Source organism: Asterias rubens, chromosome 7, assembly GCF_902459465.1.
Source record: "Asterias rubens chromosome 7, eAstRub1.3, whole genome shotgun sequence".
NCBI classification, from domain to species: domain Eukaryota; kingdom Metazoa; phylum Echinodermata; class Asteroidea; order Forcipulatida; family Asteriidae; genus Asterias; species Asterias rubens.
In genome coordinates this window covers 7,868,057-7,894,800 of record NC_047068.1, presented here as the reverse complement: position 1 = coordinate 7,894,800, position 26,744 = coordinate 7,868,057, and the positions used below count along the sequence as shown (strand labels likewise).

General features: G+C 36.6%; 1 protein-coding gene across 2 annotated transcripts in view; it reads right to left on the bottom strand.

Annotated features, from left to right (window-relative positions):
* Window positions 1-26,744, bottom strand: part of LOC117292888 (regulator of G-protein signaling 9-like) — a 72,850-nt gene that overhangs the window by 39,773 nt on the left and 6,333 nt on the right. The window contains exons 2-4 of one of the 2 annotated variants that reach the window (XM_033775060.1): window positions 18,237-18,333; window positions 13,891-14,106; window positions 8,864-8,928 (exon numbers count right to left, since the gene is read on the bottom strand). In XM_033775060.1, the coding sequence (XP_033630951.1) occupies window positions 8,864-8,928; window positions 13,891-14,106; window positions 18,237-18,333 (378 nt within the window). Of the gene's footprint in view, window positions 1-8,863; window positions 8,929-13,755; window positions 13,828-13,890; window positions 14,107-18,236; window positions 18,334-26,744 lie in introns of those variants that run through there. The other variant, XM_033775061.1, reaches the window with a different exon arrangement.

Below are 26,744 nucleotides of genomic sequence, written 5' to 3'. Positions count from 1 at the left end.
ATTTACAAAAATTGGAGCACTGCCCAGATTAAATTTACAAAAGAAATAAAACATAAAAGAATCAAACTTGGGTTGGACTGAAAATATATTTAGTTTGGTTCTTATTTGAATGAAATGAGGACAACTACATCACAAATATGTGTCACGGAATCTTACAGACACATAGTATTGATTTAGTATTATTGACTCCTTACACGCACGTCACACGAGGCGACTGTAACACGCTCGTCATTTTGGTTGGCAATGGGTTAAAGTGTAAATGCTGCGTCGCCTAAAATGCGCACTTCACTGTATAGGCACAGTGACATTGCCCATCAGTATGGCGCACCTAAGATTATTCTGATGATGACGTCAGGTGAAATGGGTCAATAGACCTTTTAATACTGCAACCATTTCACAAACCAATCAACACAAAGAAAGTTACAATTTTCTTTTTAGCCTTCGAAAAAACACTTACTAGGATCGAAACGTTGGCCTATAACCCTTTTTTTTTTTGCAATTTCCTATAACAAAGAAGAATTCTAGCCTTCTGATCATACCGTCAAAACTGTAACAATCATTGCCCGCTTTTATTTTAACAACAGCCTAGACAATCAGGCATTGTTCTCCAGAAGACGAGATAAGATTTTCAATTTTCTTCTGCAAACAATTCAGACCTTGAGACAATGTCTTCCCCAAACAAAATGAAAGCGCCAAATAATTTCCCCAGGCAAACATCAATTAGAAGCGATGCATCACCCACTCAAATTGTATAGGTTTTCGTCTATACAATCATTCGGTCATGTGGTTAAACACTTCATAGGCTGATTATTACACCTCGTTTACATGGTGCTTCACAGGTCAGTTGCTATGGTAACACCTCAAGAACCCATCACCGGCAACAAACAAAAAGACCTTGCTGGTGTAGTGTATTTTTATATACTGGCGAAATGTATATAAAGGGTCTTGCGGTGGTTGAAAAAAAAAAACAGATATTGTATCTGTGTACTAGCCTGACCAGCAAACACCAAGATAGAATTTCATTTTCAAGTGCAAGACGAATTCTCAGCAATAAGGATGACTGTATAAAGGCCAATTTGTATCTCAAAATGTCAATGTAATAGCTAAAAAAATAGTTTTGAGTTCTATTAGTTTTCACACAATTTTGTTCACTCAAAATAAATTAGTTATTAACAAAATAAATTAGTTTGTGCCTTCCACATGTTTTTCTTATGTGTGTTCAAAATTAGTTATTAACAAAATAAATTAGTTTGTGCCTTCCACATGTTTTTCTTATGTGTGTTCAAAATTAGTTATTAACAAAATAAATTAGTTTGTTCGCTCACTTGATATCCTTTCGCTCACTCTAAATATAATACTTTTAAATAATTTTGGTTCCTCGCAATCAGGTTGAGACCCTGTACAACGGTTTTGCAATATTTTTTTTAGAGCTCTTGAAATAATTTAATTGAGCTAACAATTTTTTTTCTGGCGAAATGACTTTGAAAGTCTGATATGATCTTGCAATGTTTGATTCAAGAAGGAATATTATATTATTCATGGTTTATAAAAAATACTGTAATACAGCGGCTAAAAGCCGAAATGTAGGTTTACGAAAACAGTCATTAAAATTATTACATTAAAAAGAATGAAAATCAAATTTAAAAACACAGACAACACATTTGTGACAGTAAAACTATTAAAAAGAGCACATACATATTTTGATTAGATTGAAATTCATCCGTTGCTTATAATCCAAAGAGCCTCGCCACAAGATAACAATATTGTGGGAACAATTAGCATCATTTAGTAATCCAATATTGCAATATTGAATAATAGATAAGCATGCACAACAAATTATGCATAAAATAAGGGTTACCTGAGCAGAACACAAAATGTAATATGTATACAATACGTAACTGGTATTACACTTCGCTTGGTTTTGCCAAGCAGAAAGTTATCTGCTTACGACTTGCAGCTCAATGAAAACGGCCTCCTTGATCTGTTTTGAAATTATCGTATACTGTTGTGCAGTAGGACATGTTATTTGTATCAGGTGCAATGTGTAGGCATAAATCATGTTTTTCAGCTTCCAGAAATTATTAACCTACATATAGGCCACGTTGCTCGTGACTATAGATACATCATGCACAGCCACAGAACCCAGATGGACTTTCCCTAAGTAGGCATGAATTGTTCACGGCTCATTGGAAGAAAACATGAATTTATATATTTTGTAGCGAGAACTCTGCACAATGTGTAAATAATTTTTCGGGAATGAAGAAATGTTTTTTTAACTTAACTGTTTGATTTTCTGTTACATTTGAGGATATCGTTTTCATTGCCCCCTCCTTTCCTTTATTATAAATTCTCAAATCTAAAATTCAAACCTGATGTTTTCTTTAAAGGTAGGGCCATAGCCTACTTTGGTAAACGAAAAACAAATTGTGTGATAAAGATTGTATTGGTAATAGTTATTTTATCTGTGGGCCCCCAGTTGATTTTAGAATCTCAGTTTCAATCTCAAAAACTTGCCTGGAAGCGCGTTCTAGAGATTCAAATTTCTGTGTTGTCTATTTGTGACTGCTGCGCCCAGAGACACAGTCGTTACCCGGTCACCTTGCTAAACGTAGATGTAATTTGATGTTCTTAATAACAAATACAGTGACAATTTATCTGCTTTCTCAATAAGTAGACGTATTCAATGTATTTTACAGGTGATTGCAGGTTTTTATTGACAATTTGGCCTAATCTTGACAAAAACCAATCTATTACCCTACCTTTAAATAAGCATAATTTGAGATAAAACAGTTTAATAAATGCCATCCCACGCATGCCAAGTTCTGTTCTGCTTTGGCTGCCCACCCCCCCTACCCCCGGATTATCCAGGACTTTACCCCAAAAAATTCTGCATGCCACATGAGATGGCAGACTTCAATAACCTTAGAGAATCAGGGCATTAATGCATACGATTAAAGACCAGAAAATCAAACAATTATTAGATTTTGACCTCATGCCGCCCGACGGCGCTGGTACATTATTACCCAGGTTGTCATGGCAACCATAACCTAGAAACCATTCTTTTGAGATTGAGAGGCAAGTGGTAAATGAATCCCGGGCTACCGTGGAGTAGATAAATGCAACGACCCTATGGCCACAGGATCTGTTTCTAGTTCGTCAAAGTCTAGTTCGACGTAAATGTTTTATCAAGTTGTCATTCAGTTCTCGTTCATTGAAGATGAATGATGGATGAATGATGGGTTGGTTAACACAGGTATAGAGTACTTATAATTGCCTATAGTAGACGGTATCAAATAACCCTCTGTTACTATGAAAGTGGCCTTAATGTAGTGCCGGCCATATGTGCATCTAAACGTGTACACAAACAATAGGTAAAGCACCAGCACATAACGTGGTGGTGCTTAGGTTCAAATCCCACCCTTACCAAATTGTCTTTGTTCAGTCCAAAATCAGTTCAATGCAGATACACATCAATTGTTTCTATTTCTATATGAAAAAAGGGTTTTCATAGTGAGAGCTGAACACCTTCTAAAAAACAAATACTGGAGTAATGAGTTTTGAGGAAGGATTCAAATTGCAGTCCACAGAGTTGAAAGGCGAGTAAAGAAACCACTGAGCCGACCTGATCCCCCAAATTGATCATAAATGTAAAGACTAATCCGAGAAACAAATGGAGAAAATAACAGCTATAGCAATGGCTATGCAATTACAATTCGACATATAAATCAGCATTACATTGTCAAAAAGCTATTACCCAACCTACAAATGAGCATAATTTGAGATAAACCTATTCGATAAATGTCATCCTGATCACCCAACATGTAAAAATAAAATCTATGGCAAATAAATAAATAAATAACAATCTTGTAAATAAAAAAGGAGTTTGTTTATTTTCATCTGTGAAAATATCAAGATTTTTGTTACTGCAATAGTGGAAACAGTTCAGTGCATGAAACCTACAATCAATTCTTTATGTGTTTGGAAAACTACTGACCTGCTTTTTTGTAGTTTTTCCTGTAGGAAAAACTACACAAAAAAAGGGAAGAGCAAATTTTAACAAGCAAAGGAAATGTCATTTACTTAATCACATAAGTGGAATCTAGTTCAACCCATAAAGTATAAACAGATGCCGCTTTAATAAAATAAAAAAGTAAGAAAGAGTTGGTACTGCAGGATAATATTGGAGTAATAATAACTATTATAATATCGAAGTCTTAAAAAGCAGGGAAAAGCTACTGCCACAAGAAAAACTGTCATTCTCTAGTTTTCAATGGGGAGCCACGGGGGAACATTTCTACTCATCAATGACACAAAGTAAATGAAACTGTATATCAGCACCGTGACGCTGTGAACTTCTCAATAAAATGAAGAGCTGGATTTCGTAATTAGATCCCGGCCATTCTTAACTGACAAGGTCTTGCCTTGATGTGTTATACTATTCTCCGGAGGCCACAGGTGGATGCTATAAATAGCAAAAGAAGTTTTGCTTTAACGATTGTAAACACCTGTACTCCAAAGATGTTTAATTTTAATGAGCTATAGTGTTTGGGATCAACACTACCTGGGCTGGTTTTACATATCTCACGGCATCAGTGATTTTAGAATCATTCTGAAAACAAAAAAAACCGAGATTACGCAACAAGGACCCCTGATGATGTTTTGTAAGATGTTGTGAGATCAATACTATTTCAAACACCGAGATTGTTTTTAATTATTGGCTAAATAAACAACTTTAATTTTATTCATACGTTCAAAGGAAAAACATATTACTTTAAGAGGTATATTTTATTTATTTATTTTTTTTTTCTAATTGTAGTTAAATCCCTGTATGTTTTCCAAATGTCTTTTGACACTGGACACTATTGGTAATTGTCAAAGACTAGTCTTCTCACTTATTGCACCTCAACATATCTCAACATCTCAACATATACATGGAATAACAAACCTGTGAGAATTTGAGCTCAATCCGTCGTTGAAGTTGCGAGATAATAATGAAAGAAAAAAAACCCTGTCACACAAAGTTGTGTGCTTTCAGATGCTTGATTTCGAGACCTCAAATTCTAAATCCTAGGTCTCGAGATCAAATTTGTGGAAAATTATTTCTTTCTTGAAAACTACGTTATGTCAAAGGGAGCTGTTTCTCACAGTATTATACTATCAACAGCTCCCCACTACTTGTTACCAAATAAGGTTTTATGCAAATATAATTATGTTGAGTAATTACCAATAGAGTCCACTGCCTTTAAGACTCTGAATGATTTTTTTAAATTGCCTTTGACCCCCACACAATGTGTAAAGAACTTGCCTGTCATCACTGCCCTGGTTCGATTCCCAGCTTCACAATGCCATATGTGTGAGTAGAGTTTGGCATAGGTTCTCTCCTCAAACATCTTGGGTCATATAAGGGTCAATATGGCTGCCTGCCTATGGTGCCCTTGCGTGATTGCGAGCAGCTCAAACACATTGTCTTCCTCATTCAGCTTCTCAGCTGTGAGTGAAGGATGATTAGATGTGACCCTAATCAACAAACGCAGGTAGCCTTAATTTCGGCCACAAAAAATTGTCCGCATCTTGGTGTTTGCACTCTAAGTCTAAATAAAAATAAGAACACGTACATGTAAGCGTCCTGTGCCTTTGTGGAAAAAGGCAGGAAAAGGGGCCTTTTTCTCTTCTTTTTCTCCGGCTGGGCTATTTTCCAAAATTACCTTTTTTCTTCATCTGAGATCGTTAAACTGTATTTTTTTTGTCTTCTTTTTTTTTTAAAAAGAAGAAGAAAACAGGAGCAGCCTCTAAAACGGAAGCGGGCAAGGACGCTAAACATTTATTGTTTAGCCTAATATTAATGACAAACGTGATACAAAGGTCAGGTTGACATTTAGAGAGAGTTGTCATCATAATTAAAATGAAGTCATGACTGTCAAACTCTCTTGAAATAGACACGATTTCCTGGAATCAATTGTGCTGTTTTTAAACATGCAAATATAAATGTAAATCTGATGTAAGGATAATTAAATTCAATCGAGTATAATTATGGTCATTGGCTTTCTACTTGGAACAATTACTCTTCAGTCCTTTCAGTTTGCACAAGGGTTAGCTTTTATGAATCATGATAAGACTAGATTTCCAGGCTAGCTTTCCCCAGTAGCTTTAAGGCCGGTTTATAGTCGGTCGCGCGATGGTAGCGCGACGGAAGACTTGCGCGCAATCCTAAGACTGAGGCCTAAAAACCATGTCTTTCTTTGATCGCGCGTCAAGATTTCCGACGCCCGACCATCACGCGACCGACTATAACTCGGCCTTTACACTGTGGCATGTTGTATGTTTGCAGAGTTCATTTGAATTAGGTCACCCAAGACTTGCAATTACAAAGTTGTGGGTTAGTGCAACTCATTAGCATAGATGTTAAACCAATATGAGAGGATTGGCTGTTGCCAGCTTGGCGCTTATATCCCCTTGTGGAAGTTGGCCGAGTTCCCTTGACGGAAATTTTAAGATCATCTTAACAAACAAAACAAAAACAAAAAACAGTTTGTGACTTTTGACGCTATTTACATATTATACAGAAGTAAAGGATCCAGATAAAACCAATGAGAGTAAGGTTTACTAAAGCTTGTTTTTGATTGGTTGGCAAGGTTTACCAATAAGGATTAGTCTTGCAATTGAGTGATTGAAAGTTTGTGAGAGCAAATTTATCATCAATTTTGTCACACAGCTCATTGTTCAACTGTAATCAACTGTGGAGCTGGTAATTGAGTCACGGGTGCTATTGAAATGGATATTTCAAATTATGATGAATAAATTAAAATGTAACATCTCACACTAAATACTCAACTCATAAAAACAGAAAGTGATCATTTGTTAATCTAAAATGTAAAAAAAACTAAATCCGCTTCATAGGACCTTTAAACAATTTTATTTATTTTTGTTGCAATCATTATGAAACCAAACTTCCCTAATTAGATCTCGCCTCCTTCAGTACATCTCGCTGCTTATCAAGTTAAACCATGGATGGCATGTATGTAAATACATCAACTGAACTGAATTAGACCTGAAGGCCAGCCATGCAGACCTTCTATTTGTTACACAAAGCGCTAGACTACGAATGCTATAATGCATTCACTTTTTGATCTGTTCCATTTTTTTCACAATTAATTACTCCTGGGATTAGACTTTTATTACAGCCGTTAGCTTTCTCCCTACTCTTACTAATAATGATGGCGCCCTCCTTGCAAAAAAGTCAACAACAAAAATTTTAAAACTCCGTCGAATTTCATTACAAAAATCTTTAGTTTTGAAAACATTTGCCTTATTTCTCACCAATTCACCATACTTCACACACAAAAATATATACTTCTCACGAATTTGTTTTTCAAGAAATCATGACACATTAAATAGTGAGTTTGAAATTCTCTATTTGTGACATGATTTTACAGGGCATTGAGGCTCTAGGCAACCACAGACAGACTGTTCATCTGAGTAGGGAGAAACTAAAGGATAAGGCGCCTTCAGACCATTCAACCTCATGGTCTGAACATCCAAGAAAGAAATGATGAACAACCTATTGTCTTTACCTCCTCCCTACAGATATCCCCCACATCAATGTGTTATTCACTACTTAATTACTTTTTCTCTTTCCATAATATATATACGAACCGACGTATGATCCCCCTATTCCCCGCCACAACCATGCACATTACAATGGCGGCTTCATACGTCGATATAGACAATGTGACCTATGTTTACATTCAAACCGCCCTCCGTTGAAAAAACACTGTATACACCGTGTTTCGCCGGACAAAAAGACACGTAGTCATGGTAAGATTGTATACACTTTCTAGCTGGCTGCCGAAACACAAAGGTTTTGCCTGGCGGTATGCGCGCGAATCATGTTATGGTTTTCGTGTGACGCCAGAGGTCACATCGTCTATATGCTTTCTCTTTTCCCCATCTTTGGACTTCGGATGTTTTTTTTTTCCCCCATCTTCACACTGCTGTGGTAACGATAACGATAACAACACAAAGAGAACGCATTCTATTGGTTGAATTGCTCCACGCAGAATACGCCCACGCTTATTCGACCAATTTTAAACGTTCTTGTTTTCATTCTTGTGTCGCGGCCTGTGTGACCGGGCCTTTAGCTCTAATGCTCTGCCTTAGCCCATGCTCCATGCACCAGCCAGTTCCACCACCCACTCTCCTTCCTGATTACAATACTTGTCTTTGTTCATCTTCTGCATCAGCTACTGACTGCATTCTGCTCTTTACACTCCCTTTCAACCCAAATGCTTCTATTTATAACACTTCGAAAACAAATGTGTATTGTCTTGTGTTCTAGCCTTTGAGAAAGACTCTGCTAGCTAGGGTCTAAACCTCAAGCCATTAAAAATGTTGTGCATGCACATGTACCACAGGTCTTTTTGGTTGGTAAGCAGTTTGCAACAGCTAAACTCCTTTTTGTTATTCCTTTCATTTCTAAGATGCTTACCATGAATGGATGGTTTTCATTGACTTTGAGATGAGTAAATTAAGGGATTAACTGGCATTTATGTCAGTGTGTAAGCACAATTCTTTTCTTAATCCTGTCCAGCACATACATGTACATGTATCCCCTCTGACTGTCTTTATTCTGTCCTTCCCTTTCTATTCGATCCATCTATACCATGCTGTACTTTTCTACAAAGACAGGCATGATTCTTCACAGAGGCGATTGCCTCCATGCCCCCTGGTCAGTGCCTTGGTGCACTTGAAATGCTCCAATAGAAATTTACATTTTTCTCACAGGGTGCCCTTTACCGAGGAATAAATGCCTTGGAGCCCTTGCCCTTTCAAAAACAACTAGCTGCAGAGAGTTTTTCTTACTCACCGATTCAAATTCCTCCAAACCGTGCTGCTGCTTATTTCTCATCGACCGCTTGGCCAGATAAATGGCTGCAAGAATAAAAACCATTCAAAAACTTTGTTAACATAGGGAAGTGTCAAGAAAGAAAAGTTTAAATTGCACACTGTGAAGTATTTTTTACACAAAACCCTTTCCAGAGGCCACCATTGATGAGGTCAAACAATGGGAATGGGTACATTGTACAACTCTCAGCCAATGATCTATGGCCCTTTTCAAAACCACGGCTTCGGATTCAGCTCAAGCTAGATTGGCGTTTTTTTTTTGTACAATTTGCGTACGTGCTCAGGGCTTCAGATGAGAGGACAGAACCTGAAGACAAATCCAAAGACGTGGTTTCAAAAAGGGCCTATGTTTCATACTATGTAGCCTACTTGAATTATCTCTACATGAGTTGTTTTGTGGTTCTGTAATTGGATGGTGAACCACTTTGGTAGACAAATTAAAAAACTTGGTCTGCTGCGGCCTAAGACAAAACACAAGTTGCTTGTAAAGAAAGTGTCTGTCTGTCATGAACTATCTACTATTTTTTCTTTCTTTATGTTTAACTGCTTTCTTTAGTATTGATGGGATATATAACTTATCACAATTAACTTCATACTTGGACCGAGGTGACAACCAGAAAGGCAAATTAAGTGATGAACCCGAACCTTAATAGCCAAGGGCGATTGGTGATATATTCTTCTCAAAGGGGTAGAGGCCCTTTGGCACCAGCACCCTTTGTAACCCTGGGTGCTCTTTAGCACAGGGCACCATTTGGCACCTTGGTCACCCTTTGGCACACTATGTGCCCATTGAAACCATAGGTGCTCCTTGGCTCCCCTCGGTGCTCTTATGCACCATGGGCACACTTTTGGCACCCAAAACTGACCATTGCTTTACTTTCTAAAGGTTCCCATATATTTTGAGCGGCGGCACTTGACATTGCCCTTTTGAATTCCGTGCCTGAACTTTGGAGAAACCAACTCCAACTTTGTTTGGGAATGCATTCGGTGTTTGTTTATATACCCACATATCGTTGCCCACGTTTGCAAGACATCGTAGTTGGTCCCTGTCCACAAACCTCACAGCCATCCAAAGGTTAACGCTAATTTACTGGCAAGCATTTATACCAACCTTTTATTACATTCGATTTTTTATCACAGACTGACAGGTTTCGTGATGTGAATACAGTCATAATCCATTGGATTAAAATAACTTTATTCTATAAATTAAAAAAGAAAAACCTAAATAAACGACTGATGGCCTATCATTCTTAGATGACATTTACCTGTCAAAATATTGATAAACATTTCTGGGGAAAAAAATATATATATTCCCCGAGTTGTCCAAACACCTCCTTGGATCATCTTGACTCATTAATCACGATAAGGTTTTGGCAGATACAATCAAAACTGACTTTTATTCCACTCAAGGAAATTTCAAGTCTCACTAAACGGGTTTGGGTACTTTTTGTAACACAAACAACAGATTTACATTAAAAACTTTATGCGACTTAAATATAATGATAGAAGAAAGCTTCCCTTAAACATTACTAGCTGAGGTGTTTGACATTTTTGAGAAATTAGTGAAACAATTTCCACTCATGGAACATTCAAATTGGGTACTTGTTACTTGTTACAAAAAATACAAACCTCAAAAGATTTAGATAAAACTTCCACAGTTTAAAGATTATCAATGTAGAAAGCTTCCCTTAAAATATTACTTGCTGAGGTATTGTAGTTTTTGAGAAATTTGTAAAACATATTTCACAAAAATTATTTTAGCATGAACAATGTATTTACGCGACTCTCCTAAAAACATTGCTCTGTGATTTTCACCTTTTTTTTCCTCTCAAGAACTTGACAACTTATGAAGCTGAAACTTCTACAGGTAAATTATGTTACACACATAATGAGTGAGTAGGATTCATGTCTTGGCCACAAAACCTACAACAAGGTACCAAAACCCCTTCAAGATATTTTAAGCCTAAATCAATGGTTTGTGTAAGAATTTTCTCCTGTGGTTTATTACTTAAATTTTTCATAGCAGAAATTGGCATAGTAGTGTGCAAAGGACATTACAAATTTATGTTCCAATCGAAAAAAAGACTCACTATATAAATTGCGAAGCTGAAACTTCTACAGGTAAATTATGTTACATACATAATGAGTGAGTAGGATTCATGTCTTGGCCACAAAACCTACAACAAGGTACCAAAACCCCTTCAAGATATTTTAAGCCTAAATCAATGGTTTGTGTAAGAATTTTCTCTTGTGGTTTATTATTTGAATTTTTCATAGCAGAAATTGGCATAGTAGTGTGCAAAGGACATTACAAATTTATGTTCCAATCGAAAAAAAGTCTCACTATATAAATTGCAATGCCAAAAATAGTTAATGACCTGACATTTCGACCCTAGCAGAGTCTTTCTCGAAGACTAAATGACAACAGAACAAACATGAACAAATGAAATTTGTCAAATAACTTGGGTATTGCTTCGTAAAAGATAGCTGACTGCTATACAAAAATTTAACAGAAATTCAAGTCAAAAATTTGAATTTGAAATAGGCAAAATTCTTTCATTGCCAAACAATTTTCTTTGCATCTTTGTTTGGCGTCTGTTTAGCAAAGTGCTTTCACAACAATTTCCTTTATTCTCTGTCCTTAACGATAAGTGCACTAGTGCTTTGTGCTGATGAAAAGCAGTCGAGAAGATATGATTACATAACTTAATTATACCCTGCTATCGTCTGAACTGAATTCCCTTGTGATAAGTTCACGTTTATTTACTTTCATGGCTGTAAGTAGGGGGGGGGAAGGGGAAAAAAGAAAAAAAATACAATTTCTGGTCGGCCCTAGGCCTACACATTATGTTACAGAACCTACATTATGTTATTTTCAGATGTCGTATTGCGAAATTCATCCCAACAAAATAATTTTTTCTAGAGTTTATATTTTGTTTTTCTACTCCTTTTTACAGAAAAATAAATGTTATCGTGAAAAATAGATAATCTATCTTACTGAAATGCTAACAAATTATGAAAAGTGACTTTTTACTGTACATTATGTGTTCATTTCTTTTGTCAAGTCACTCCAGATCTTTAATTAACAGGAACATGCGTGTATCATAAATGAATGCTGATTGTACGTGAATTTGCTCAATTCCACACAAGACATCTCTGGTGTGTTCATGTCCTCTGCTTTTGTTTACAAAATGAACAGTAAGACTCTCAACATAATATTTGAATACTTTAATTTAGTTACCAATGTTTTGTTTTCTTCTATTTTTTAAATCTGGCGTATGTTTTTTAATTTATTTTAAAATTATTTTTACGGTCTATGAGTGCATTATTATTTGATTCTGTTCCCCATTGTATTTTATTTATTTGTAATGATTGCTTTTAATTCCAAAGATATTGCTTCAGGTTATATGAAATTTTTTTAAATATTGTCCTTTCCTGTAATTTCTGGCTCATCAACTGTTGGTTTGGTCAATAAATAAATAAATATTTTCATATATTTTTGTACTTATTCCTTTATCATTATCCAGAAATAGAAATTGATTTCAATGAATTGATAACTTGAGCGAGTACAAATAAATACTGCACGGTATCTTCAATCAACGAGAAAACCTCACACTGTTCAACCCCGCCGACAAAAACGTGAGCCATCCCTGTTTAGATACAATCTTTTTTGCGAAAAAACCCTTGGGCCTGTGTAGATGACTTGAAAACCCAGATCGACTCGCAAGCAAGAACAATCATGTAATCAGGAAGATGTTCGCTACAATCTTCGCTACGGAAGATCTTTGCTACGATAAAATGAGGTTACATCCCTTGCAGCCACAATAAAACAGGTTACCCACATGAAGACATAAACGCTTCTCGAGATAACAAAGGAAAACCGAGTGGGACTGTAATTTTTTGATTGCATCAACTAATTCAGCGCCTTGGTAAATCCTCCTGATCTTTGCCGAGAACTCTTTTCCAATTAAAGATTGGATTGTATTCAAGTTATTTTAATTCCTTTTAGCTCAGAGCTCTCAGTCAGTCTTGTTGAAACATTTCCAAAGAAAATCATATTTTCATTTACTGAAATGAATTATTAAAAAAAAAAAAAAACACTTTTCATCTTTTCATAAAAATGCAGTTACCACTTGCAAGTTGGTACAAACTGAAAATTAAAATAAACTGACTGCCCAATAAAAATATTTCGATGTTTGTTTGAAACTGTATATATTTATATAACGCACTGTTAGGACGCCTTGATTTTCCTTAAAGAAAAACAAGAAAATGTGAACCATTAATGTTTCAAAAATATACCAAGGTTTAGGTATTGACCCAAAAGACCCCTTTGAAAGCCATCAATGAAGTCAAACAGTGGTCTCAGTGGTGAACGTGCTACCCACAACTCTCGCCCAATGAGAGGTTTTTCTTTAACCTCAGCGCTGTTTGAGGTTCATCAATAAATCTTTGCTGGGCTAGAGTTAGATTCCTCATGTATCACTTCCTGCAAGGCGTACGTGATGTGCGCAATTACATATGCACCACCTTTGCATGCAATTTAGACCTTCAAGATGGCGGACTATGAACAGACGTCAGTTGCATGTGCTGTCACTGCAAGGAAGTCTAATCTAGAGTTGAATCAAAACGTCTCAACTTAAAACAAGTTGAATTGAAAGTCAAATTCAATTTGACCTTTCATCCCTTACAGTCCCTCTTAGTGTGCTACAGACAATGAAGACAATTTACCATTATCTGGTTTCATCCTATCACTAGAAATCCTTTTGTTTTGCCCTTCAATTCTCATCTAATCCTACCAAGGTGAAATGCCAACGTCACAAAGCAGATGTGACTTCCCCAATTTGTATTACCTACCTATCGGCAAACAACTGAATTCTGACGTCACCATTTCCGGTGCACTCTTGAGTCGCTGACGTCCCCAAATCAGTTGAGTTATTTTGGCCAGAGGTTTAAATGGAGGGTACCTTGACTCAACCTGATACAACTTACCATAATCTGTGTTGTCGGGATCCAGGCTGCTCTGGGAAGGCCAGAAGTACGGGCTCTGGAACCTGTACATCGTTGCATCATCTTTAAGGACGATCATCTTGGTGTCTTGTACAGGGAAGATGTAACCATAGTGACAGATGAGGTTGCCGACGTGAACTGCTTCGATAGTACTTTGGACGTGCAGCTTGTCCATTATCCACTCGATCAACTCCGAACCTGCAAACAAAATTATTATCATATTTTTTAATTTTATATTAAACATCAGTCATTCATAGGCCCTTTTCGAATCCGCGGCTTGGGCTTCGGATTTGGCTTCAGGCTCCATTCTCTCGTCTGAAACCCTGTGGAGTGTGCGCGTTACACAAAGCAAAACAACCGCAGGGCCAAGCTAGCCGAAGCCAAATCTGGAGCCAAAGCCGTGGTTTCGAAAAGGGCCCTAGACTATCAAAAATGTTTTCATAAACAAATGAAACAAATGGAACCCATGTCCTCTGTATTGCTAGAGCAGATGTCTTACCACAAAACCACCGATCTAGCCCAGTGGCTAGAGGCAGTTCAAACCCAATGTGTTAGCAGCGGGTACTGCAAAAATTTGATAGATGTTAATTTTGTATCGAGGATAAAGAACAAAATTGTCTGGGGAATTTTCGTGTCCACAATTATGATGATTCTTTACACAGATGCAGTAACGTGAAACCTTGATTCACTTTTAAGCAACTGTACATGTACATGTATCTCACCCAAGTTAAAGGCAGTGGACGCTATTGGTAATTACTCAAAATAGTTATTAGCATAAAACCTTTATTGATTACGAGTAACGGGTAGAGGTTGATGGTACAAAGCCTTGTGAGAATCGGCTCCCTTTGAAGTGCCATAGTTTTCGAGAAAGAAGTAATTTTCCACGAATTTGATTTTGAGACCTCAGATTTAGAACTTGAGGTCTCGAAATCAACCATCTAAACGCACACAACTTCGTGTGACAAGGGTTGTTTCTTCTTTCATTATTATCTCGCAAGTTCAATGACCGATTGAGCTAAAATTTTCACAGGTTTGTTATTTTATGCATATGCTGAGATACACCAACTATGAAGGCTTGTTTTTGACAATTACCAATAGTGTCCACTGCCTTTAAAGGGTTAATTCTTAACTACACGTAATTAGCAACCCACAAAAATATGCTTGTTATAATAATAATAATAATAATAATAATAATAATAATAATAATATCGAAGTCTTATATAGCGGTCGTATCTACCAAACAAGGTTACTCAAGGTGCTGCGTATATACAAACTTTGAGAAAGATAGGTTACTATGTTGTTTATCGAAAAATATTATGTTTTAATTGCAGAACTAAACTAAACAAAATAGGGTGTGGCAATAAACCACTTAAATCATTGAACAAGAAAAGAAAAGGTTAAAATCAAGAAAAAACAAGTGAAAGGTCAACTCAAACCTGAGCAACAATTAGATGATGCTAGTCTTCTTTATTTTTAGTCTCCTAACTATTCTTCAAGAAGTTTTAATGAGAAGCGCCTTGGGGTGTGATCAGTGTGGCACGCTCAATAAATCTAATTATTATTATGCTAATTTACCTACAACACGTACGTACAAGAGAGTCTTGAATGCAGGCAGTCTTCTTACAGACAACGATTTAATCAACTGTCAAAAATTAATGTCACCTGGAAATAGAATTTTTTTTCTTTGAACATTAGATCATAGAGTATATGTTTCTGAACAATAAAATAATTTTGTTAGTAATTGTTTTTAACGATTTATATGTTTATCAAAATAAAAAAAGTTGTGTGGGGTGACTCTGCCTACCCCTTTTGTGAAGTCAATCGAGGAAGACTTTGCCTTGATCGAACATCGAACACATGTACATGCAAGTACATTCAAGTCCTAGTCATGAGTTTGTACATTTCTTGCATTTTTCCGGCAAAGTTGACCAGGTCTATTGCTGTTGGATGCAGCAAAACAACTAAAGATGGGGTCAAATTGCAAAGTCGTCTTTTCAAGCACTGTGCAGCAAACACTTCAAGCCGCCGTGAACTGAAATACACTACACATTTTGACATGAGAGAAAAGTTCTTTTCTAAAATATGACGCAATACCAACAATTTTTCCAGCTAGTGAAAAAAATCAGGTGCTGTTTCAACTTTGAGGGCATGTTTTTAGCTTGTTCAAGCGTCCATATCTTGTGTTGGCACTACATGCGATTCATCGCGCCTCGACTGACGTCAAGAACAGCACCCTCTCGGGTCGGGCTTCGTTTGCAACAGCTAATACTAGTTTCTCATTAGGTCCTTTGAGTTAGTGAGCAGTTTGTAACAGCTAATACTATTTTTTCATTTGAATCACTACTTGTAACACCCGGATTGGTCATGCTTGCATTTTAAAGGGTCTATGTGCTTTGTCATGAAAATAATTTTCATCTAAGTGTCCATGAGACCAAAATTATTTTAGCATGTAAAAACGTATTTTCATGACATTGTTTAACTCAAAAGCTACAGTACCTCAGCAAGTAATATTTTAAGGTACGCTTTCTACTATCATCATCTTCAAAACGGTGTAAGTTGAATGTAAATCTGTGGACATTGTGTTTTGTGTTCAAAAAAGTACCCAAATCATTTAAACAAATTTTTATACAAACCTTTTTTAAAATCAATTAAACATAAAAATCAAAATGATTTTACTTCAACTAAAAAATTACTCTTCATCTTTATCCAGTTACAGAAAAGGTATGGCGAGAATTTCCTTATAAAAATTAGCCGGATGGTTGAGCCGCGAAGCTAAAACATACATGTAGGCGGTCGACCATCGGGCCAAATAAATACAGTCTCATTTTTCAGATCGATCAATATTGCTTAACGATGAAAAGGGTGTTAATGTTTATCGAGAGAGGTTGATTCATCCCAGTCACGTGATAAACGCATTCATCACTTATGCAATTAACGCTGTGAAAGAAAGGCCCCTAGTAACAAGAACACGCCGTGCATGCCAGGGATAAATTTAACACGTTAAAAATAGCATGTATGCAGTGACTGACATTTGGGTTTGATCGTAGCCCTGTCAGGCCATGTCATATGAGGCAACTTAAAGGCATCACAGTTCCGTATATAGTAAAATATCCTTACTCGACGACAACTTCAAGAGGGAACTTAAGTCACACTTGTTCACAAGGACTTGCATCGGGTTTAATTTAACTACAAGTAGGCTCCATCAGTACTGGCTACTTGTTTTTATAATATCCATTATTTTTACATTGTATAAAGTTTTCTTTTAACTCAGACAGATTCCTATGGGTGGAGAGCGCGTCACGTGGGGGTATTTAAACCTTTGATAAAGACCAGTGTTTATAACCGGTTGTGAGCGGAGACTCCGCGCTAGCCTTGATGCCAGACGTTTTTGTTACGAGCGATGCAGGCGCTGTCGGTGAGTTGGCAGCGCTGTGTGTGAAAGGAAAACCAGCGAATATGCACCAAGACTGTATGCGCATGCGCACGAACGAAACCGGAAAACACACGCGTACGGACGTCGTACATGTACATGTAACATGTGTACTGGACATACCATGGAGGTGGAAACATACAGAGCTCAGGCACTCGGAAACGGATAAGTTTTACAGGGTTTCTTACTTTATTACGCCTTTTAAATTAAAAGGTATTTATGAATGGGAATAAAAGGGTAGCAACTAGTTCTTTCACAGACGTTTAAAACCTTGCAGGGTTGAATTGCCGTGGTGTGATAAAGGCCCTCTCCTTCGGCTTGGGCCTTTATCACACGGTAATTCGACCCTGCCTGTTTTAAACAGCCGTGAAAGAACTAGTCGCTACACATTTATTCCCTTATTATTATTGTTATCCAAATACGAGTCCAAATAAGCAAACTAAGGCTATGGCTAATCGGCTTTGGCTGTAAACCGCAGTGTTGAAGTGTAAGCCTTTGAAGCGATACGGCTGTATCACTACAGCCAAAGCTGTCAACTGGCCTTACATTAACATTTTCACCTCATTTTCTGGGGGTTATTACTAGTTCTAGATACATAATCTAGTTAAGAGTTCTTTTGCATGCACTACAGTTGTTGTCACATGAGACAATTTAACAGGCACTTTGGTGAAAAAAAAGGGGAACTGTATCTTTTGGGTTTTAAGACCCTCGGAATGGTTCACAATTGAACAGGGCTTGGAAAAATAATTTTGCAGATGACAACATGCCGATGTAAAAATGTAGCAGTAGTACCAGTTTGTATGTCTTCATAAATGACGCATTGCAGTTGGGGTTAGGTAAGAGCAAAAAATAGGTTACGTTATTCAGACACTCGCCAAGAAGATTAAATTGACTGTACCTGTAAAAGCACAAGGAATGGACGTCAGAAAAACCTTCTGTGATCTAGTCTTGATTCCTCGATCATGATGCTGCATATCTCGAATTATTTTCTCTATCTGCAAAGAAAGTAAAATATTTTTAAGATATTAATAAAGGCATTCAAAATATTTGTAAAATTTGTGGGAGATTTTCACAGAAAATACTGAGTAAATCACATTGTGTTTTACATCCAGTTTAGCAAATGTTCACAATTATTTGAATGAGAATAACACATAAGTCCCAACAATGAAACTGTAGTTGGTCAGTTTTATGTTGCATTAAAAGAATTGTCATCTTCATATTTATTTAACAAAGAAGGAATTTTTTGAAATTTTGTCCAGCATCTTTGACAAATACGATTAATTTCTTCACATTTTTTGCACAATGAAACATTCATACACATAATAACATTCTGCACTTACTATATCTTGGGAGGAGAGAAGAATCAACTTTAAAAAAAAATTAAAATGGTGTATTGGAAAATTAAACTAAACACAAAAACAAACTTGACACTTTTTACAAATTTGTACAGTATATTATTCCATGATTGTAGTGTCAAAATAGTAATAGTTTAACATAAAAACAGACCAATACGCTTTTAAAGGCAGTGGACACTATTGGTAACTACTCAAAATAATTATTAGCATAAAACCTCATTTGGTAACGAGTAATGGGGAGAGGTTGATGGTATAAAACATGGTGAGGAATGGCTTCCTCTGAAGTAACATAGTTTTCGAGAAAGATGTTTCCATGAATTTGATTTCGAGACCTCAAGTTTAGAACTTGAGGCCTCCAAATCAAGCATCTGAAAGTACACAACTTCGTGTGACAAGGGTGTTTTTTTTCTTTCATAGTTATCTCGCAACTCCGGCGACAAATCTAGCTCAAATTTTCACAGGTTTGTTATTTTATGCATAAAATGTTGAGATACACCAAGTGAGAAGAGTGGTCTTTTACAATTACCAATAGTGTCCACTTTCTTTAAAGTCACCTGGAAATAGAATTTTTTTCCTTTCAAACATAAGAGTATATGCTTACGAACAATAAAACAATTTTTTTGGTAATTGTTTGTCACGATTTATATGTTAAAAAAATATATAAAGTTGTTTGGGGGGCTGACTCTGCCTACCCCTTTTGTGACATCAATCGAGGCAGACTTTGCCTGCAATGCGTATAGAAAACACACGTGCAAAGTACATGTACGTCCAAGTCGTGAGTTGGTACATTTCAACAAGTGTTTTTTCTGCATTCAGCAGCAATACACCTGGTCGGCATTGCCGGAAAAAAACAAAAACATTTTTTTTTTTAAACATACAAACTCACGACTTGGTCCGTACATGTACTTTGCAATTGTGTTTACTCTACGCATTACAGGCAAAGTCTGCCTCGATTGACGGCACGAACAGCGCCCTCTCGGGTCGGGGTCTACTCTTAAATTTGTAAATAACATAAGAACTGATTTTTTAAAACCTTAGTTATCTGTTTATTCACATTCCACTCATCAAAACACATATATTAGTGACAAAAGCTTTATTTTGAAAAAATACCACTTCCAGGTGAAAACAGAAAACCTTTCTTAAAGGGAAGGTATGTTTGGTATTCACTCTTAAAATTAATGGCAATGCAAAATTTGGTTAGAAGCCTATTTCATCACTTCAAAGTATTGTGGTTGTGTATCAGTTTTTATGCTCCAAATATTTTGGGCAATAACTCATTTTTGGCAATAACTCAAAAACGTGACCACCTTTTGTAATGAAAGTTTCACATGTTAGTTGACATCCACACTTATAGACCCATTGCACAGCGTGCAGTGCACTTGCACACCCCTTCTCCATCAACTAGCCATTTTGGGGGTCAAAACATGCAGAAAACGATGGAACACATATTTACACGCGATTGGTTGGTAAACACATGTACCATCTCTTTGTGCACATTTTGACCCCCAAAATGGCGGACAGGAGACGCGCAAGTATGCGCGCTGCGCATTGTGCAATGGGTCTATGTAGGATTAAAACAATTGAATGGTTCCAAAAACCAAAGGTATACTGTGCCTTTAAAGATGCTATGTATGATTTTTGGCCGATTTGACCCACAAAGGTATTTTGATGGGGGTCGAGAAAGTTACAAGCTTTCATTTGAGCAATTGCTCGAAAAAGTCCGCCAATTATTAGTAGCAGTGAAATAAAGTGCTCAAAATTAGTTTTTGTCGGGATCCCGACAATATATCACGTGACCAATTCTTATGTGTTTTATAAGAAACGTTTTAACTTTTTGTCATGGTTCCTGACCATTAAAAGTAAAAGTTAAACTTGTTTTCGTTAGAGCGGGTGATACTCTTTGAAATACCATTCACTCAAAAAAAATTATTTTTAATGTTTGGGGCCAAAAATCTGACATCTTTAAAGCCATTGTACACTTTCGGAACAGAAAACAAAATAAAAGTTCACAGATTTACAAATAACTTACAGGGTTTACAGAAGGTAGTGGTGAAAGACTTCTCTTGAAATATTATTCCATGAAATGCTTTACTTTTTGAGAAAACATTAAAACAATTATCAATTCTCGATATCGAGAATTATGGATTTATTTAAAACACATGTCATGAAACGGCAAAACGTGGGGAAACAAGGGTGGGTTTTCCAGTTATTTTCTCCCGACTCCGATGACCGATTGAGCCTAAATTTTCACAGGTTTGTGATTTCATATATAAGTTGTGATACAGGAAGTGTGGGCCTTTGCACAACACTGTTTACCGAAAGTGTCCAATGGCTTTAAAACAAACATTGACAAAACTACACAGCTGCTGCAGACAAATTGGCAGTTCTGCACAGTCTATTCCCTCATACAAATTTTCTTGGCATTTACACAGCTGATTTACGGTCTGGCACTCTACCTATGGTTTTGACAACATTTGAAGTACGCCAACCTTTGGCTCAAAATGTCACTTATTATTATATTTATTTATTCATCATAAAATTTGTTTTCATTGTACAGCAGTGGAAATTAAACTCTAAAAACCTTTTTTTTAAAAGAACATTGCAATTAGACACAACTATTTACACAAAAACAAAAGAGAAAGTCACATTACAAGACAGGACAATAGGCCATTTTCATCCCTTATTCTCCCTTTTTTGCATGGCTCTGGAAGTACCGAGTACACAGTCACACATTGGTGCATTGTTAAAACCGATTAAAGAGCCAATAAAGGATGATCTCAATATTTCACTTATTACCTTTTTATGGCCAAATAGACATCGTAGATACTGGTTAATAACCATTTTACTCTCAAAAATTGCATTTAGCAACAAATAACTCGAGTCAAAAATGCATCCGGCCGCGCGACTTTTTCAGCCGAGAGTCAAAAACGGCTTATCTATTATAATGACCCCTTGACGCCAGTGACGATTTTCCCATAATTGGGTTTGAACACAGTTCTCCAGCTTTGGCAAACTGAGGGCGCTATTATCCACATCAAATAGCAGCGACTGACCCCGAGTTTTTCGTAAAATTTGGCTTGGAGCGTTCTGGAGAAAAAACATTTTTACCATGTTTTAACGTGAGGTAAGAGACTCGATATATTTTTTTTAATGTTTTCTATGGACTCCAGCTATTAGAAAACTGTATATTTGAGATCATCCTTTTTTGGGCTGTTTAATCTTTATAATAAGCAAAATTATAATAAACCTTTAAAAAAAAAAATTCCATCCTCTAATTTTACTTACATTTGATTGTGGATTGAGTTTTGAATCTCTTTCCCCATTAACCGTGAGCATCATAGAGCATCACTGAGTGAAAGATTTGAGCGCCATGTAAGTAATCACTATAATCCGCATTTAACCCTAACCCCCATGAAATATTGACTACTGCATCCTGCTTTTCACTCACTCTAACAAAGTCAAACTGTACGATAACTCAATAGCAAAACTATTGGACTCTGATTAGTCATAAACCGCCCACTCATTATCCAAACCCGCCTATTTTTAAAGGCACTGGACACTATTGGTAATTACTCCTTATAATTATTAGCATAAAAACTTACTTGGGAACGAGCAATTGTGATCTGTTGATAGTATAAAACATTGCGAGAAAAAGCTCCAAGGAAAGACATAACTTCATCCTCAAATATTAACATACTGCAGCCTTTTATTAGGCATCTGAAAGCACACCAATTTGTGCAACAAGGGTGTTTTTTCTTTCAATATTTTCGAGCAACTTTAATGACCAATTGAGCCCAAATTTTCACAGGTTTGTGCTATCATGCATATATTTGGATACACCAAGTGAGAATACTGATATTTGACAATTACCAAAGGTGTTCAGTACCTTTAATTGCTCCATAGTTGTCTGTTGTTACTAAAGGCTAATAGAGGGTCATGCATTCATCAGCACCCTGGGGTGATAACGAGCTCACCTCTTCACAGCAGAGGAAGACGAAAACCTCTTCACAATTTAAAAGGGCTTTTGAAAGGATTATGTTCGTCACTTTATCTTATCTTTCCGGCCAATGCCTAGACTTAAGTCTGGAAATTCATTCTGGTCAAACGCTCCCAGACAGCTCAGCGACTGCTGAAGATCAATGGCACAAGAGGTGGTGAGACCGTGAAGCTATAAGGTGAGACCATGATGCTCCGCACATCCCGGGTCTACAATCTCACCATCCACCTCCTGGGAACTTGACCTTCCTTGAGCCTCCCATGCCATAGCAACCTATACTAGGGGCAAATTTCACAGCATTGCTTAAAAATAAGCAAATTAAAAAAAAATTCCTAACTATAGCAGAAATTTTTTGTTTTAAAAACTTAAGCATCTTTTATAAGTTAGGCAGCGAACTTGTACATTCACCATTGATTTACATCTTTGCATCATTCATATTCACACAGTTAGCACGGGAAGAATAGCATGCCTTTTTCGTGTGCTTACGAAGTGCTATAGAAATGGACATCAAACAGTTAAGCAGCCATTAAGCAGCTCTATAAAATTTGGCCCACCCACATCTAGAGGGGGTACTATGCCCCAGCTGCGCTTTGTGACTGTGGCAGACCCCAATGCTATTGCCTGCAGGGCCAAAATTTCATAGAGCTGCTTAGCACACAAATTTGCTTAGCATGAAATTTTTCCCTTAATAAATACAAGATTACCAACCACATTTCTATTTGTTGCATATCGCTTGTTACTAGTATTCAGCTGTTGTTTGCTTATCCTGAAAATAAAGTGGAAATTTGGTTGGTTATCATGTTTTTATCAAGGAAGAAATTTCATGCTTAGCAAATGTTTGTGCTTAGCAGCTCTATGAAATTGTGCCCTGGTGGAATGGTGGCCGCTGCTGCCCTTCACCCGGCCGTCAACTAGCTTTACAGACTTTACACTGAGATCAAGATTGTACTCAAATCATCCTCATGGACCCGTCCTTCTCTGAATCAAAGCTGTATCCTGATTGTTTTAATGAGGCCTCCTATCAAGAGTCTTGGCATTACTCCCACTCCTTAAAGGTAGTGTACACTATTGGTAATTGTCAAAGCCTAGCCTTCACAGTTGGTGTATCTCAACAAACAAACCTGTGAAAAATTGAGCTAAATCGGTCATCGAACTTTCGAGATAAAAATGAAAGAAAAAAACACCCTTGTCACATGAAGTTGTGTGCGTTTAGATGGTTCATTTCGGGACCTCAAGTTCTAAATCTGAGGTCTCGAAATCAAATTCATGGAAAATTACTTCTTTCTCAAAAACTATGGCATTTCAGAGGGTGCCGTTTCTCACAATGTTTTCTACCATCAACCTCTCCCCATTACTCGTCGCCAAGTAGGTTTTATACTAATAATTATTTTGAGTCCTTTAATTGCTGGCTCTATTTTTATCTTACAGGTTGTCATTTTTATCTTACAGAATGTCATTTTTATCTAACAGGTTGTAATTTATATCTTACAGGTGTCATTTTCTGAATGTTTTTTTGTTTATGCAAACTCACACTAAGGCACTCTCAGTATTAAGAAGCTACAAAGAAAAAATATTTACGATAAAAACTAAGGGGCTGATCAAAGGTAGGAATTTGCAGCGTATTTAATACCACAATTTGTTTCCATTATCAGGGCAAGTGAAACATTAAGTTGAACCTCGAGGTAAAATAAACAACTTTGGGTCAAACTATCAACATCTTGCTTGTAAAAAATCCATTTGTCTGACCACTGGTCATCTGCAGCGCCACATTAGCAATTAACACACCTTCCTACTCCACAAAGGTAACAAGGTGTTTACACAGAGGACTATCAAATCCAGCGACAAGATAAACTCATGTCAGAACAAATTGCGAACACGGCTATTGAACAATAGAGATTCTGATCTTATCACAATACCACTGACACGTTGCGCCATTTCAAGGAATCAAGTCGTGAAAGTCTAAAATGTCTGCTCTCTGGCCAATCTGATTATGTACACACTTTATACAGTGCGTTGGCATGAAGATTGAAGTGCTTTATCGACCACGACTTGTCAATTTGTGATTTATAGCAATTATCAGTCTACAGTGCAAGTGTAGCCTGATGCCAGAGCTGATGAACTCATGCAATGATAAGTCCTTGCTCCACGGTGTAATGTAGCATTTGGTTTTGGAAGAGTACATTTTAATAAAACACTTATGTACTATCCACCTGTACAAATTCTTTATGGGTCACGCATTGAGAGAAAAACGCCAACACCACCCTCAAAAACTTATTTTTGGGCCTATTGGCTATTGTAGCTAAAATGTTTTTACCATTAACCATAATTTCAACCCAAACAGCTTAAAGATAATTTTAAGGAACACCTGGTTTTCACGTATAGTTGACTGAATCCAAAAATAAAGTACAGAGTTGGTAATTAGCTTTCTAAAATAAGATTAGTTTCAATCTGAAAGCTCACTGATTGAAACTGTTAAACCATAGAGCAAGGGTTAGACCAATAGATTTGATTAATGTCTGGTCTTCCTTAGTGACATAACCGCTTAAATTGGCATTTCTCAGACAACAGAAACATTTGCTATGTCAAATGGTTTGGGGCAAGCTTTGGCGTAGTTACGTAAGAGACAGCAACATTCTGATTAAAAGTCTATGGCATAATGGTACAAGGATTTGCTCATCTGGACGTCGCTATACAAAAGCTTGCTCCAAATCGCTTGCCATAGCAACTGTCTCTATAGTCTGAGGACTGTGGTAACTTGTGACTAAGAAAGTCATTGTACCAGACATTATTAGAATTTTATTTTAAAAAGACCTTTTAACCAAATCCTCCATATAATCATTCGTCCCCATTGCTAACTTTCATTGGTACAGTCACCACAAGCTCAAACAGGACCAGAGTATTTCATGAAACTTTGACCAGTTGGTAGAATGTGTGTTTCGATTAAATCTAGGGTAATCTCAAAACCTAAATTATATTAAGTATCTTAAAATGATGAAATATAAGAAAATTCTTTTGTTAATAAGATGATGTGATGATGAATATGGACTAATTTTCCCATAGTCTTTCAATACTTTAGGAATTTATGGCTTTATTATCTTTAAAAAGGTGCGCACAATTTTAGGTGTGTCCATGAGACCTTATAAAATGTTCTGTTCCTATAATACACCACTTCCAGAACGACCCAATGAAAGAATCCGTGTAACTCATGTCAAATGGATTGCTGGTTGAAAGGCTTTTGCCATAGTAACCGCAGCCATAAACCACTTGTTGCCACGACTCTACACGTAGTGTTCTGAATTGGTAAAGATAACAGCAACTGTTGACGCTCAGAGTAAAGCGACAGCGTTTGATCAGTGTTGCATGGCGTAAACCTCGTGTACGTATGATATGTTTCCACTGGCAACTAATTAGCATAAGTAAATGGATGGTCTGTATAATATTCATATAGCTGGCTGTTGTATACACAGACATCAAATAGTTGCTCTGATGTAACCAAATTTTGTGTTCTCTTCTGAACGTCAAAAAAGGTTATACACCTTGTCTGTGTTTAATCCAAAGTCAGTGATAATTTCATGCTGTGAGTAAAGCTACCATGGTAAAAAGAGTCTAAACTGGTTAGGAGGAAGGGACAATTCTACTGGAATTATTGAATCGTTATTTATTCAATTAAACTGTTATTGAGCGATCGATTTATAAAAAGTGTTCTAGGCTGAACCTACTAACAACTTTACGGTTACAAATATAGAACATTAAAAATGTCAGAAGAGAGACACAAGCAACTGGTTTGTCAGTAAAAAAAAATAACAAAAATTTTGAAAAACTGTAAAACGTCAATCTAAAAAATAAACAAAATCAGGAAATTCAAGAATGATAAAAAACTTTCTAAAATATTTTAACTTATTGAAATAAGAACCCAACTGTTAATATCAAAACAACTGTTAATATGAAAATTGAGTTCTCAGGCATACTTTAGATTGTGATGATTATGAAGAAAATAATAATTAACATCAAATTTAATAAAACAAACAGGGCATTTGTTTTAGTTAGCATGCAC